The sequence below is a fragment of the Miscanthus floridulus genome, chromosome 17, assembly GCF_019320115.1.
Source record: "Miscanthus floridulus cultivar M001 chromosome 17, ASM1932011v1, whole genome shotgun sequence".
NCBI classification, from domain to species: domain Eukaryota; kingdom Viridiplantae; phylum Streptophyta; class Magnoliopsida; order Poales; family Poaceae; genus Miscanthus; species Miscanthus floridulus.
Window position 1 is genome coordinate 62,708,662 of NC_089596.1, and position 16,190 is coordinate 62,724,851.

The 16,190-nt window shown below is 44.1% G+C and overlaps 1 protein-coding gene and 1 pseudogene across 2 annotated transcripts; one reads left to right on the plus strand and one right to left on the minus strand.

Moving 5' to 3' along the window:
- The first annotated feature begins 2,886 nt into the window (after nucleotides 1–2,886).
- Nucleotides 2,887–12,198, plus strand: LOC136516467 (nucleoside hydrolase 3-like; annotated as a pseudogene).
- Nucleotides 12,199–12,500: 302 nt separating this feature from the next.
- On the minus strand, nucleotides 12,501–15,647 carry LOC136516469 (uncharacterized protein At4g15545-like). 2 transcript variants are annotated; one of them, XM_066509870.1, is made up of 9 exons: nucleotides 14,923–15,630; nucleotides 14,597–14,665; nucleotides 14,236–14,292; nucleotides 14,046–14,103; nucleotides 13,870–13,962; nucleotides 13,563–13,781; nucleotides 13,239–13,281; nucleotides 12,833–12,911; nucleotides 12,501–12,737 (listed from the first exon to the last, which is right to left on the minus strand). In XM_066509870.1, the coding sequence occupies exons 1-9, from the start codon at nucleotides 15,379–15,381 to the stop codon at nucleotides 12,645–12,647; spliced, it is 1,170 nt and encodes a 389-aa protein (XP_066365967.1). In that variant the 5' UTR covers nucleotides 15,382–15,630; the 3' UTR covers nucleotides 12,501–12,644. The 2 variants fall into 2 exon arrangements, with proteins under 2 accessions (XP_066365967.1, XP_066365968.1); XM_066509871.1 differs by lacking the exons at nucleotides 12,501–12,737; nucleotides 12,833–12,911; nucleotides 13,239–13,281 and adding an exon at nucleotides 13,353–13,408 and having other exon boundaries at nucleotides 14,923–15,647.
- Between the last annotated feature and the right edge of the window lie 543 nt (nucleotides 15,648–16,190).

Consider the following 16,190-nt stretch of genomic DNA (forward strand, 5'->3'; position numbering starts at 1 on the left):
TTCAAGATATTGTAGCTGATTCCTGATTGTAGCCTAATTTTGTTAGCAATATTGCCTAGAAAGAATGGAGGACATAATGTACTCTAAATAAGTGTCGCTATGGTATTAGTGTCGATCAAACTCTTTTTAGTTTGACTAGATTTGTACAAAATATTAGCAATATTTGTATCTCCAAATAAATTCATTATAAAAATAAATTCAACGATCTATCTAATGATACTAATTATGAACTATAAATATTAATATTTTCTTGTATATATTTGGTCAAAGTTAAAAATATTTGATTTCTCAGAAAGCGAGAACGACAGTTACTTTAGGACGGATGAATGTATATACGGAGCAAAAGCTACATAATTGAAAAGCTAGACTGACTTACAATTTAGAACAGAAGGAATATTAATGTTTTCTTTGCAGTTAGTTTTGCATGTTATCTTTTGTATTGATGTCAATATTTCTTCAGTTATATGTTAGTTACGAGTTCGTCACGCATAATTAACATTTGCAGTGTTGCATTACTCTGGTGACATTTGTTTCAGTTTTTTAATTACTTCAGCGGAATGTTATTTAGGAGTTTCTCGCATTACTCCAGCAAGAAAAAAAAGGTTCTACATGTATTTTGACGCCCGGTTGCAAAAAGCTGCAAAATTTTGAGCCTGTTGCATACCTGCAACTATTTTGGCACCTTATTGCAAAAAACTACATCTTTCTCTTCTAGTAACTTTTTTATCAGTAGTTTTCTAAAACCTACTCCGTCCCACTGTTTCAAATGGTAAGCCGTTCTGTTTTTTCTAGGTATATAACTTTTATTATACACTCATATATACATTATGTCTACATACATAGTAAAACTATGTAACTATAAAGTCTGAATGATTTATAATTTAGAATGGAAGAAATACGAGTAGGTTTCTCAAATTAATTCCTATTATAGCATTAGCTGGACCTACTCACTCAGTCCCAAAATACTCTCTCCGTCCCAAAATAAGTGTCATTTTCAATTTCCGAGAAGTGAATTGTTTTTAACTTTGACCAAACATATATAAGAAAATATTAATATTTATGGTGTATAATTAGTACCATTAGATAAATTGTTGAATATATTTTTATAATAAACTTATTTCGAGATATAAATGTTGCAAATATTTTCTACAAACCTAGTTAAAGTTAAAAAAGTTTGACCAGTGCGCACCCCATAGTGTCACTTATATTGGGATGGAGGGAGAAAGTGCTCATCACGTACTTCGAAAAGTCAAACAATCTTAAGTTTGACTAAATATATACACAAACATAATAATGCTGATGATCCCAAATACATATCATTAGATTAATTATCACATATTTTTATAGTAAACATATCTAGAGCTTTAAATGTTGATACTATTTTTTATAAATTTAGTCAAAATTTAGATTGGTTGACTTCTAGAAGTGCGAGATGAGTACTTATTTTGAGACCGAGCAAGTATTATTTAACTCTCGTGGAACCTAGGGAAGGGCCAAGGCTATGAGAGGGATATGAATAGCAAGTGGTCCAAAATATTAAATTTCATCCAAAATGTATGATAATTAATAGAGATTTGTAAAGTTAGGGCGTGTTTAGTTCCGAAAATTTTTGGCTTTTGGCTACTGTAGCACTTTCGTTTGTATTTGGCAAAAATTGTCCAATTATGGACTATTTAGGCTTAAAAGATTCGTCTCACGATTTCTCGACTAACTATGTAATTAGTTTTTTTTTCGTCTATATTTAGTACTCCATGCATGTGCCGCAAGATTCGATGTGACGGTTACTATGCAAAAAATTTTGGCTTTTGGGTGGAACTAAACGGGGCTTAGTGTCGTCATTTTTAAGACCCTTGACTGGTAGAGCTCTAGCTCTAATAAATGCATAGATTTCTAAGATCTCGTAGATACTTGTAGCTCCAAGTTATGCGAAATGGTCTTGGTAGTTTCTCAAACGTCAAATCAATGCACAAAACCATGTATTCAACCATTTTATGCAAAACAAACCATGTTTTCAACCAAAGCAAATAAGACAATCGCCATCGGTTTCGTTCTTCATCGGTGAAAGTCCACGGCGATAATCCATTATCATCATTGGCTCATATTACCGACCATGATAATAACGGTTTGTGAATTAAAAAGTGAAAGCATGGTGAGTTCTAAAGGAGGTCCACCAAACCCATCGAAGAAGATCACTGGGCCCCATTGACCTCGACTCCGGTGACGGTGACGGAGAAGGGAACGATGGGGTCTTTCGTAGTAATTGAAATATTTTCATCAATGATTTTAATTTGTATCATATAAACCATTGGTGGAAATAATTTTCACCGTCGGTTTGTATTAGAAATTGTTGATGTAACAATGGTATAGTAGGCCAGTCTCAATAGAGATTTCATAGAGTTTCATGGGCATTAAATATGCTGACATGGCACTGTCTTGATGAAGAGAAAGAAGATAAAAGTTCCATGGGAGTAGAGAGAGTTTCATGGGGCTGAAACTCTTCTGCACTGTTTTTAAAATATGGGTGTGTTAGAAACTGAGAGATAAAATCCCATTGAGACTGGCCTTGTCATAAATAGTGTTTCTTTAGTAAAGCATTGATGATAATGCTGTTGCGAAATTGGTTGGACAATTAAGATCCTAGGATTCCAGCAGGTGTGTATATACGCGACTCTCTTGCTGTATAGTGAGCTAGCGACCACTGCAGCCGCTGTGCATGGACACGTCAAACGCCCTCCGTCATGCAGAAAGGCAGCGAGAAGAAGAGTCCAACGGGCAACCGTCCCCCGTGCTCCTAGGCGCTAGGCTGCTAGCTACCAGCCTACTAGCACACTCTCCCTGAGTCCCTGACCCTCCCACGCTTGCGTTGCGTGCACCAAACTGTCCTCCATGGCGACGGCTCTGAGGAAAGGAAGCAGCAGGAGTGCCCAGCTACGGGCGGCGGTGGCCGTGGCGGTGGCCGTGTTGTTCCTTACAGTAGCGGCCGCCGGTGCGGCAGCTGCTCCGCGGCGGCTCCTGGTGGACACGGACATGGACACCGACGACTTGCTCGCGCTGCTCTACATCCTCAAGCAGAACCGGTCCGAGTTCGACGTCGAGGTTGGTGCCATGTCACGCTCTCTCATCTTACTACCGGAGATCGGCTCTTCGCCGAGTGCCAGGTGGGTTGTCGAGTGTTATTTTTCGGGCACTCGGTAAAGACGCCTTTGCCGAGTGTTTTTTTTTTTTTGACACTCGGCAAAGAGACTCTTTGCCAAGTGTTTTTTTAACACTCGACAAAGAATCTCTTTGCCGAGTGTTTTTTTTTACACTCGGCAAAGAGTCTCTTTGCCGAGTGTTTTTTTTTTTTGACACTCGGCAAAGAGCTTCTTTGCCGAGTGTTATTTTTTTTTACACTCGGTAAAGAAAATTTCAAAGCACATTTTGAAGCAGTAAATTAATTCAAATAAAAAAGTTTCAACTACAAAGTTGTATAACTCATCAAGATGTACAATGTTTGTTTTGGTCTTTTCTTCATACGACAAAGTGAAAATAAATTTGTTCACAAATCTAACATATCTCTCTCGTAGTTTATAAAACTACAAGAGAGATATATAAGATTTGTGAACAATGTTAGAACGACCATGTCGGATGAACCGATGACCAAACAACCAAAATAAACTTTGTAGATCTCGAAAAGTTATGAAACATTGTAGTTGACAACTTTTTGATTTGAAAACATCTTGTCATACAAAACTGTGTTTGAATTTCAAAATTTTAAAATTCAAATTTTGTAAACGACCTCGGATGGAAAAACTTCCTAAACTAAAAGTGTAGATCTCAAAAAGTTATGAAACTTTGTAGTTTACAACTTTTTGATTTGAAAACATCTTGTCATGCAAAACTGTGTTTGAATTTCAAAATTTTAAAATTCAAATTTTGTAAACGACATCGGATGGAAAAACTTCCTAACCTAAAAGTGTAGATCTCGAAAAGTTATGAAACTTTGTAGTATACAACTTTTTGATTTGAAAACATCTTGTCATGCAAAACTGTGTTTGAATTTCAAAATTTTAAAATTCAAATTTTGTAAACGACCTCGGATGGAAAAACTTCCTAAACTAAAAGTGTAGATCTCGAAAAGTTATGAAACTTTGTAGTTTACAACTTTTTGATTTGAAAACATCTTGTCATGCAAAACTATGTTTGAATTTCAAAATTTTAAAATTCAAATTTTGTGAACGACCTCGGATGGAAAAACTTCCTAAACTAAAAGTGTAGATCTCGAAAAGTTATGAAACTTTATAGTTTACAACTTTTTTATTTGAATTTGTTTAGGGCCTCAAACATGCAATTTACACTCGGTTTAGTATAATATATTGAGAACTAAAACGGAATCCAGACACAAGTGAGAGTGTGGTGTAGTGGTAGAGGAGGTATGTGCACAGCGGGAGGTCTCGGGTTCGAATCACGACGGCCGCGTAGCCATGAAATTCATGTGAAAAATGTCGTAGATGGGTGGGCGCCAGCCGGTGGGGGCCTTCATCGATAAAAAAAATCTATTTTTTTGGGTAAAAATTCCTATTTTTTCGGGATTTTTTCGGTTTCAACTTTACGTTGTCGAGTGCCCGATAAAAGACACTCGGCAAAGTTAGCTTTGCCGTCACTGTTTTTGACGAGTGCTGTTCGCCGAGTGTTACACTCGGCGAACCATTTGCCGAGTGTTTTATGTCTTTTGCCGAGTGTTTCGGGTACTCGGCAAACTCAAGGAGTCCGGTAGCGTCTTGTGGCCCGTGTGCAGTGTGCTACGTGTCACCGCCGCTCTCTGCGCGTCAGTCTCCGAGTGGATCTGCTAGTAATCGAGTAGACTCTGATTATTCTACCGATCCAACAAAGCTCTCTCTCTCGTTACCATGGCGTGGATTCTGGAGGTAATGGATCACTCACTGCTCCCTGGAGATGGAGACATCAGACATGGATCGCTGTAACCGGTAACGTCCTGCGTCTGTCTGCGCAGGCCTGCCAAACTATATGATGTGATAGTATCCTATATAGTTTTCGTGTCTGACGAAATGGTCTAGCTCCGATGAATTTCAATCCCATGCGCACGCGCGTCAATTGTTTATTGCATCGCAATTGCTGGATCACTAGGTAAAAGAGAGAGAAAAAAAAGTGGTGTAGATAGACTATGGACAGGAACAGCGATGGCGCATCTTGGCTTTGACTATCTTCCTGCAGTAGCCATCAGCTTGTTCGGGAGGCCGTAAACGATCGTGGATTATTTACTGCTAGCTGGTTTGGTGTGAGAGAAAAACACTATTTCTGGCTGGAAATTTACGATCGTTTACGAGCAAGCGAACAGGCTAGTGTGTCAATTTGAGAGCCATCTTCTAGCCAAGGTCGGGCTAGTGCGTCAACCATCTCTACGACATCCCTAAATGGACCAAGTTGGGCCGGTCTAATGGGCTAGGCCGAATTGCTGAGTACCGTAGCGACAATGTGATGTGAGTACTGTAGCATCTCTAGGACATCGATTTTTTACGCGAAGCGAGGATGAAAGCGTAAGAGAGTTAATTAGCAAGCGTAGTCCATTCAATGTGTAGAGTGGATCTTAGCCGTCATCTCGGGTCGAGGCGTTACAAATGGTATTCGGAGCCAACTCTCGCGGTTTCACTGATATATGGCTCGGGAGCTCGGACAGGTTGCGCATGGCTCTGCAAGGGCATGGCACTTGGGCCGATGAGCTGGAAATATGGACATGAGCCAAGAGAGTCGATCCTGGACATTTGTCTCGTTTGGGTAGGTTGGTTCAGCCCTCGACGAGGACGTCGAGTCCTCAAGGGTGGGTGTATGTGAGACCCCGCTAAATGGGCCAAGTTGGACCGGTCTGATGGGCTGGGCCGAATTTCCAAGTACGGTAGCGACAAGGTGATGTAAGTACTGTAGCATTGGGAGACTGTAGCTATGAGAATTTAGTCCACATCGGAACCGAGGCAGTGGCAAACCAGCTTAAAAGCCTGAACCTAGGAGACTGTTAACTCCGGATCGATCTTTTTGTGGGAAGCGAGAACGAAAGCATAAGAGAGTTAATTAATAGATGTAGTCCATTCAACGTGTAGAGTGGATAGCCGTCGTCTCGGGTCAGGGCGTTACTGGGCCGCGACGGCATCCTCGTCGGCGTCGGCGGCGACGGCGGGATATCCGACGCCGGCGACGTACAACGCAGCGTCGGTGGCTACCTACCACTCATCGACCAGGTACCTACGTAATTATTCACACACGCACAGAGTTATTATCTTATCTAGCTTATAGAGTAGATCCAAGAACCAGCGCCAGCCGCTAGCTAGCTCCAAAGTCCAAGCTACCATGCATTTTACTTAGAGACTTACGACGTGTGCATGCAGGGCATGTCGACGGCCGGCGGCTGCCGGTACCGGCAGGCCATCCCGCTCCCGGGGCGGCTGGACGTCGACACGAACTTCGGGGTCCGGAAGGGCTTCCTCCCGCAGGGTTCCCGGGGGTACCGGCCGCTCCGGCAGCCCACGGCGCAGCGGGTGATGGCGGAGGCGCTGTCCGCCGGCCCGACCTCGGTGCTCCTGCTGGGCACGCACACCAACCTCGCGCTCCTCCTGATGTCTCACCCGCACCTGAGGCGGAACGTGGAGCGCGTCTACGTCTCCGGCGGCGGCGTGAGGGTGGCGGGCAACCTGTTCACGGCCACCACCGCCAACACCCGGTCGCCGAGTTCAACGTCTTCGGCGACCCCTTCGCCGCCTACCAGGTGCTCCACTCTGTCGTCCCGGTCACCATGATCCCTCTCGACGCGACCAACACGATCCCCCGTAACGAAGGCGTTCTACTCCGAGTTCCTGCGGCGCCAGAGCACGCACGAGGCACAGTACTGTTTCCTGTCGCTGGACGGCGTTCTGGCGCAGCGGAGGAGGCGATCCGACAGCCATGACCACACGGCAAGTCTGAGCTCTTCTTCTCCGTCGTCCCACCTCTGACGCTTGCGTTGCAAGACGTTCCACGCTGCTGCTTCCATGAATGAATTTCTAGCTGCTTCTTCGTTCCTTTCTCCTGGTGCAGGGCTTCTACATGTGGGACCAATTTGCCGCCGGCGTGGCCCTCTCCAGCATGCGCCATGGCGAAACGGGCAGCAGCAATAATGAGTTTGCCGAGCTCGAGTACATGAACATCACCGTGGTAACATCCAACAAACCGTACGGTGTGCGTGACGGCTCTAACCCATTTTTCGATGGACGAACTACTCCCAAGTTTGGATTGCAAGAGGGTGGAGTTCACAGCGGCCATGTTGAGACTAGGATCAGAGATCCCTTCTGCCTGGTGCCCGGAAGCAACAGAGGCAGATGCCAGGTAATATAACCAATGTACTGGATCGATGCAAAATGTTATCTATGCATGGCATGGCAAACTCTGATGCCTGAAAACCTGCATTTCTCCTTAGGATGGGTACACTAAGGAAGTGCCCGGTCCATAAGCAGTTCAGGTGCTTGTCGCAACAAGCGCAAAGCAGAACACCAATAAGAATAGCCCACTGGATAAGGAATTTTTGGAGAGATTCCTAGAGGTAACTAAGAAGCATACTTCGCGTGTTTTTTGGTTGAAAATCACAAGTCGCAATGTCAAAATCCAAGCTCACAAATGCCACCAACATCTTTTTCAGGTTCTAAAATCTCCCTAAAAACACTGGCCGTTTCAACATAAGTACACAGTTTCCATATTACAGAGAGGTTCTCTACAAACCGGATTTCATGAATGTAACTAGGAGCAAGCCAGTCATTTTTGACATGGACATGAGCCCTGGAGATTTTGTGTCACTCATATACCTCCTGAAAGAACCTAGACATGAAATTGATCTGAAGGTGAGAGAAATATATGTCCCAAACTACAAAATGCTGCAGCTAATAATGCGGTTCGCTTTCTTTTGTACACTGAATGCCTGACAAACCTCACTCTACTAATCATTTTTAGGCTGTTTTGATCAATGGAAACGGCTGGGCTGATAGCGCTAGCATTGACATTGTTTATGATGTTCTACATATGATGGGCCGTGACGACATTCCAGTCGGTCCTGGCAATACTACTGCATTGGGCAGTCCAACCCTTGGTTGCAACAATTCTTATGCTATCCCTCTTGGAAGTGGTGGATTTGTAGATTCAGACACATTGTATGGACTGGCTCGATCGTTGCCAAGAAGTCCTCGAACGTAAACACTCTACTGAATGCCGCTTTATATGAATGGTAATGCTTGTCATAAAACATTTCACATCTGTTTATTTCATGATTAGGTTCACTTCTGAAAATTTAGATCACCCCGAACGCCGGCAACCACATGCTTTTGATGTTTGGCAGACAGTTAGGAAGCAACTTGGTCCAGGTCAGAAGATCACGGTTCTTACCAGCGGACCTCTCACCAATCTAGCCAGCATTTCACTATCTAACATGGACGCCAGCTCTGTCATAGAGGTCAGTTCTTTTTGCACCTTAGTAGTACGAGACTTCGAAGGAAGTTCTGGCTTGTGACGAACTCAGATGCTAAACTGATATTTATTATTTATAATTCCCTGTATGCAGAGAGTTTATGTTGCCGGTGGACTCCTTAGAGATGGAAGTGATGAGAAGGGAAATGTGTTCACTGTTCCCTCGAACAGATATGCAGAGTTCAACCTGTTTCTCGATCCGAATTTTTTACTTTTTAGCCCTTTTTTCGAAAGTTTCTCACAAATAGACCTCTGGCGGAAATAATTCAGAAAATGGACCCTTAGCTCACCCTTAGCTCGGCGACATCGATGCTGGCGCCGAGCTAACACGTCTCGGCGCCAGCGTCCCTGGCGCCGAGCTCTTAGGCGCGAAGCAGACGTAGCGGTGACATGGCAAGCAGCTCGGCGCCAACAACCCTAGCGCCGAGTTCGACGCCGTGGATCTTGGCGTCGAGCTCGGCACCAGGGTTGCTGGCGCCGAGCTGTCTGTCATGTACCCCGGCCATGATCATGATGGGAGGTTGGGACTGGGAGTGGGAGCAACAGCAGCAGCCATGGAGTCCAGTCCAGTCCAGTGCACCATGTTCCTGCATGTGATGGTCTCTCACTACGCACCTTTCCTATCGGCTTTGGCCACCCATGGACTCAAAAAAAAGCAAAAAAATAGAGTAGAGCCAGGTAGCCGAGATACGACTCCTACACCAGCAGCAGACGAAGAAGATCTTGTACCTTGGAATTCGCAAAAGCCACGCACCGTCCGCGTCGATCAAAGTTGTTGCATCCCTGCATTGCATGCCTTGCAGCTGCACTGCACTGCATGCAGGCAAAAGAGTACAGTTACATGCATGCTTTCTTTTTTTTTCAACGCAAGCGATCGAAGAACGTGCAGCTATAGCGTTTTGCTTACCGACGGGCTTCTCTTTCCATTTAAGAGAGAGAGAGGGAGACGGCTCATTAGTCATTAGGCCACGCACGTATGCATCGCACCTTGCTGCTAATGAATGACGGTGTATCTTTCTAAATTCCTAGTATTCCTTCCGTTCTAGAAAAAAAATGCAATTTTAACGTAGTGTCATGTTTTAATATCTTAAATTTGACAAACTAAAAATAAGAAATATCAATATTTATGATATCAAATCAATACTATTAGATTAATTACGAAATGTATTTTTATAATAATTGATTTGAAATCATAAATATGAATATTATTTGTTAAAAACTTAATTAAACATGAACCACTTTAACCGACACTAGTTGCATTTTCTTAATGGAGTGCTAATAGTTTCTTGCATTGTGAGTGTTAACGATACTAGTATCTAGGAGTACGTGTAAAGCGCTTGTTGTCCTAGGAGTACTATCAAGTAGTACTAGTTGTTCGGTAGTTGACGCCAAAACTGACTCATTCCTTCATTCACCGGAGACTTTAATTTAACTAGTGGCCATGCACCAGTGACGCACACGCGTGTCTCTATAAAAAGACATATTTATCTCTATGAAAAGGCATATTCGTATCTAAATATGTGATGAAAATCACTCCTATGACACCAAGGACCAAGAATTACATGTGCGGAGCACACATGTTTGTGGTTATGATAATCAATAATATATGACATTATTGTATATTATTACAAGCAATATATATTAGCTCGACAAATATAGTACCAGAAAAAAGCAACAATACTTATTTTATTTGCTAGCGTAACAATACTTGCCAATTAATTTCAAAGATCCTAAATAAAAATTCATTATTCTCCTTATAGTAACCACTGCTCTCACCTTGAATCTCCCAGGACTTTTCAGAGCACTAACCTACTACTACACCGATCGGTGTTGTGTGTTAATAATTACTAAGCAAGGTGGATTAACAAACACCGAGTACTACTTGATAGTACTCCTTCCTGCTACATAAAATAAAGTGATCTTGTTGCGCATGCTTTGAGACTGATGAAAAAAGTCGATCACTTGCGTTGAAAAAAAAGAAAGCACGAATGTAACTGTACTCTTCCGCCTACATGCAGTGCAGTGCAGCTGCAAGGCATGCAATGCAGGGATGCGGCAGCTTTGATCGACGCGGACGATGCGTGAATTTCGCGAATTCCAAGGTACAAGATCTTCATCGTCTGCTGCTAGTGTAGGAGTCGTATCTCGGCTACATGGCTCTACTCTATTTTTTTGCTTTTTTTTTTGGAGTCCATGGGTGGCCAAAGCCGACAGGAAAGGCGCGCAGTCAGAGACCATCACATGCAGAAACAGGGTGCACTAGACTGGACTGGACTCCATGGCTGCTGCTGTTGCTCCCACACCCAGCCCCAGCCTCCCATCATGATCATGGCCGGGGTTAAAACAGACAGCCCGACGCCAGCAACCCTGGCGCCGAGCTCGGCGCCAGGGTTGCTGGCGCCAAGCTGCCTGCCATGTCACCCCCATGTCTGCTTCGCGCCTAAGAGCTCGGCGCCAGCATCGATGGCGCCGAGCTAAGAGTCCATTTTCTGAATCCTTTTCGTCAAAGGTCTATTTGTGAGAAACTTTTGAAAAAATAGCTAAAAAGTAAAAAATTCGGTTTCTCCATCCACTGGCCGCAAAACAGTACTAGAATCTAGTCTGAATATCACCCTCATTCCTCTTACCGTGCAACGAAAGGTTGCTTCATTTGAGGGTGTCCTTGGAGCTTTGAAGCAACACACCCAGCATACTCCCGAATCAAAGCTTGTCTATCGTTTGCTATTGCTGCTTCAGCAACTTCAGAGGAAACAGAAATTCTATCACCACATGGTAAGTGACCTCTATGGCAAAAGTGCATTAGTAACTTCAATTTGTTCCATAGCCTAATACTCCATCTGTTCCAAAATATATATTATTTTAGTTTGTTCTATGTCAATCTTCTCTTAACTTTAACTATGTTTGTAGAAAAATACATCATATGTGATATCAAATTAGTTTTTATTAAATTCTTAATGAAATATGTCTTGTTAATCCATTTATTTGGTTGTGTTAACGGGCACGTTCTCGAGAAAAAAAAACCCATTTATTTGGTATTGCAAATGAAAATATATTTTTCTATATACTTGATCAAATTTAGAGAAGTTTAATTTCGGAAAAAACATACTTTTCTTATTTAATTGGCCTATGTTGAACTGTTGACAGCTAACCTCAGCCTGTTCGTTTTGGTTTGGATTGGCTTATAAACCATGGGCTGAAGTACTGCTGGCTGATTTGGTGTGAGAGAAAAACACTGTTGGCTGGCTGATAAGCCAAGCCAGATACAGGCAGTTACAGGCTGCCGAACAGGCTGCTAGTCTTTGATCATTTTTATGATCTGTCTGTGTAAACTCTTTCAACTGCAGGACATATTTCTTGGAGAAGTTCTTGGCGCAGTTTACATGGTCCAAGGATCTGACTTGGAACCCTCTGTGAAAGTGAAGCCAATATGCATTGTTGCCAACACAACCGAAAGCACAAATGGGCAAATTTTGGTCAAGAAGAGCGCAAAGCCGGTGAATGTATTATATAGTTTGAATACTGTAGCATATCACAACCATTTGGCAAATTCTTTGGCTAACGATAAGCAATCTGCTGTTGTTGGGAGATTTGAAGAGCAAAAGGCAATTTGGAGCAGGCCACAAAAACATTTAGGGGCGGACATAGCAAAGGATAGAAAATAAGTAATCTATTTGTACAATATTGCCGGAAAAGGATTAAAGATTAGATGCCAAAAAACCAAAACAGTTTACATCATATTTGACCATCTTATAGCATAGTACAAAAAACTAAAGGAGATACTCAACACAACAGTTGTATGAAAGGGATTTAATAAGCAATAAAATTTATCTTAAGATGGATTTCACGTACTCTGCTGGCTGTCAAACTTTTGTTCTTCACTTGTCACGCATTTTAGTCTATTAATTATGTTCAAGAAATATCAGACAAATAATGTATTTCCCTTTATTCCAATATTTCCTCCATTTGTATTAGAATATAAACTGTAGCTTCCAGACAAACCCCAGGACTCTACATGGACATAAGCAACTATAGAACTATATACCAAGAATCCACAACAGACTACAGACTTCAAATAAAAAAAAGTGATGAGTATCGTAATCACAGTATACCGGTAAAACTTGAATCGCTAGTAATCATGGTTAATGTTTCAACCCTTGAGGAGACTAGCGAATGTTGCGAGTTATTAGGCTCTCAAAAATGGTGTACAGGTCCTTGTTTTCAGGACCGAAGATTTCATCAGCCTTTCTTAAGGTATCCTGTAAGAGACATTCAAAGAATACCAAAAGGGGGATCAGAAAATTAGTTCATAAATCCCCAAACAGATGTTCATTCAGTGTTGATCCATTTATACCTCTCTGGTCTGCCTGTGTGCGTTCAGCTCCTTCACATTAGCCAGGAATGCACCAAACTGCTCATACGACAATCGATTTCTGCATGTACAACAGTTAAAGAGGGAAATCAATCACGCACTTGGAAAAATGAACAAAATTTTCTTTGTAACAATTAAGCATCAATGGAGTTGAAAGGTTTCTTTCTAGATTTATGGAAAACAAGATCCTCGAATCAACTAAGCCTACTGTGCAGCTATGTGCAGTTCTTGAAGGCACTAATGATCATAATTTCCAAAAGAAAAATAAGTACACCAAACTCCTTCTATTAGTTCATCAAATATTACACTCACAAGGCTTGAGGTATATTTCCGAGAAAAAAATCTACTGCTAAACTGAATACTTGGAAAAGAGCACTTCTGCACATACCTGACCTGACGAAAGAACTCCTTTCCATCAACTCTTGTTCGTCCTAAAACAAATAACTCTCAATGAGAAAGAGTATATGGATAGCTTATTTATGATTTCGTGTTAAACACAGAAATCAAAGATCCGAACCTAGTAAGCAAACAAATAGTTCACTTTTGGGTCCAGTGGAACTGCAATACATTTTGATATTTACAACCAGATGGCAGTGAAATTGTAACATATCTTGACCAATTAAATGTAATATATGCTGATTGCTGAACAAAGCAGCATTAACATTCAAGTGTTTACATACAGTATAACTAGCTCTTGGGGTTATGAGCTAACCTGTTTGACTTGGAGCGTCAAATGGAGAGCTATGCTGACCAGAAAAGCCTGAGGACCTGTCATTAAACATATTCATCGACGTAACGGAGATTGAATGCCGCCTTGGCGGTGATACCGATGCAAAACGCCTTGGAGGTGAGCCTGGGGGAGTCATCCTTGGTGTGCTGTTGTATGACGGCAAAAATACATGTGGACGTCCAGGACGGGGTGGCCTAGGTGCTGCAAGTACAAAAAGGTTCTGTGCGTAAAACATCATTCAACATATTTTTGTATTAGACAAGATTAACTATATGAAACGGGAATGTACCATCTGGGTCAACTTGGCTATTTTCCTCCGAAACTGAACTTGCAGTTTCTGAAATTTGTGATGATTTGGAAGTTGGAAATGCAGAATCTTCATCTGACAAAATCCAACAGTCAACATTACCCTAGGGAACTAGAATAATGTGGACCTAGCACAAGACCACGAGAATAATGTACTACCTGATGGTGCAGAGGAGAAATTTGAAGTTGCTGCAACTCTTGCCGTGGGAGCAGTATTCTATAGAAAAGTAATTTAAAAATAAATCACTCTCAATTCAGCTACAAATACAAACAAGGGAAGAATTGAAATGCTAGTCATTTTCTGGGTCCTTGAGTTAACAACTAGACACAGCCTGAATGCCAGACTTACATCACTGCTGTCATCTTCCTGGAGTGACTGCACGAGTGTCTTTCTGAAAACTTCCAACTGCACAACAAAGTAGAATACACAACTATGAAGTTTAAAAAATTAAAATGGTATAGCAATCAAGGCTTATGTACAGCACCAATCAATGGTTGGACATGCTTACGAGAGACAAAATGCTTGACATGTTAACATTTTCCCTACCCGTTGCCATTCCTTTTCTTTTTTTTGCATTATAATGTTAAGGACGACAAAGTTCAGTTTGAAATTATGATGAGATTGCTACGTAATTGTTCAAAACTGGTAGCGCAACACACAGAAATCTGTCAAATTCTTCCCAAAGTGCAAGGCAATAGTGTTTTGGTACCTTGGCGACATCTCTGTTCAACTTTGTAACGGTGTTGGACAGCGCAGAGTTGTCCCGCAGCAGTGCCTCCTGTACGTCCATCATCCACGATCAGAACATGAAGAAGCATTCGACTGTTAAGTAATTTCGGTTGCCCAAATTGCGCAGCATACATATCACGCAGCTACATTGCTGGAAATAGAGACGACGTTAGGCGCAAGCGTCGCGGGACCAGAGTCGCCGACAGGTGGGACCGACCGAAGCCACCATTCCCCGGAAAGCACAGCTCAGCCTCAGCCAGGCGGCGCAGCGCCCCAGAGGCGGCTAGTAAACTGACTAGCGATTACCTTTTCCTCCTCGGCGCGGCGGAGGCGGCCGGTGGCGACGGCGAGCGCGGCGTCGAGCTGCTCGACGCGCTCCCGGAGGTCCTCTGCTTCGGCGTCCCGCTCGGCGAGCTGCGAGCGCAGGAGCGCCGCCTCGGCCGCTCCGCGGCCGGTGGCGACGGCGAGCGCGGCGTCGAGCTGCTCGACGCGCTCGCGGAGGTCCTCGGCCTCGGCGTCGCGGTCGGCGAGCTGCGAGCGCAGGCGCGCCGCCTCGGCCTCGAGGCGGCCCAGGCGGTGCGAGAGCGCGATGGAGGTGATTCTGCGCGCCACGTCCAGCTGAGCGAACGGGTCCGATGGCAGCACGGACATCAGCTCAGCGGGCAGCCCAAAGTCCACGGTCGGCGGAGGCGACTCCCCGGCCGCCGCGTCCTCCTCCCTCACCATCGCGGCCGGCGGCACCGCCTCCTCCCCTTCCTCTGCCATGTGTCCCCTCCTCCTCCGCGCCTCTTGGACTAGCGCTCTCAGCTCCTCCTCTCTCGCCCTTTCCGTGCCGCGACCGTTATCTGCCCGCCCGCGGGGGGATTAGGCTGGTGGGGTGCGAGGTCTCTTTGCGCTTGTGGTGGCGCGCGAGGGCGCCTACCCGGCTGCTCCGCGCCACGGGTTTGGGTGGAGGGTTTTGGTTGGAGGCTTGCGCGGTTGCGCCCGCGTAGCTCTCGCTCGCGGTACGGGGAGCCGGTGCGCGTCTGGTCATCGGGGGAGGGGAGGCGAAGGCTTTGGCGCGGCGCGGGCTGCCTCGGCCTCGGCTATGGGCTGCGGCATAGGCGAAGGGCGCGCGATTCGCAATGAACGTGTGGATCGGGGTGCCATTCGCCGGCCCTCCGGTTGGGAAGCAGCAGTCAGCGACTCCGCGTGGTGCATTGTCTGTGGCCTTGGGTGGCTTATTCTGGGCGGTGATTGGACACGTTGGGTGTTCCTCGTACACGGGGACACGGGGTCCGGGACTCCTCACGAGATGTGAAGATTTCGAGCTAAGCTAGGGAAAGCGGGTTTGGGATTTTCGGTTGAAAATTGGGCCTTTTCTCGGTGTGCCATTACGAAAGACACCTTTATTTCTAAGTGCCATCAAAAAAATTTACACGGATCCGGTTGCCATAATGCTAAACACTTTTATTCAACACGTCATTCATACAGTTTTGCTCCTAACGATGAGTAACGGCGCAGCCAAATGACTTAGATGTCCTTAAACTTGAGAGGCTCTGTGAACTAGTTGGTCTGCTTCTGTGTCATTCCCA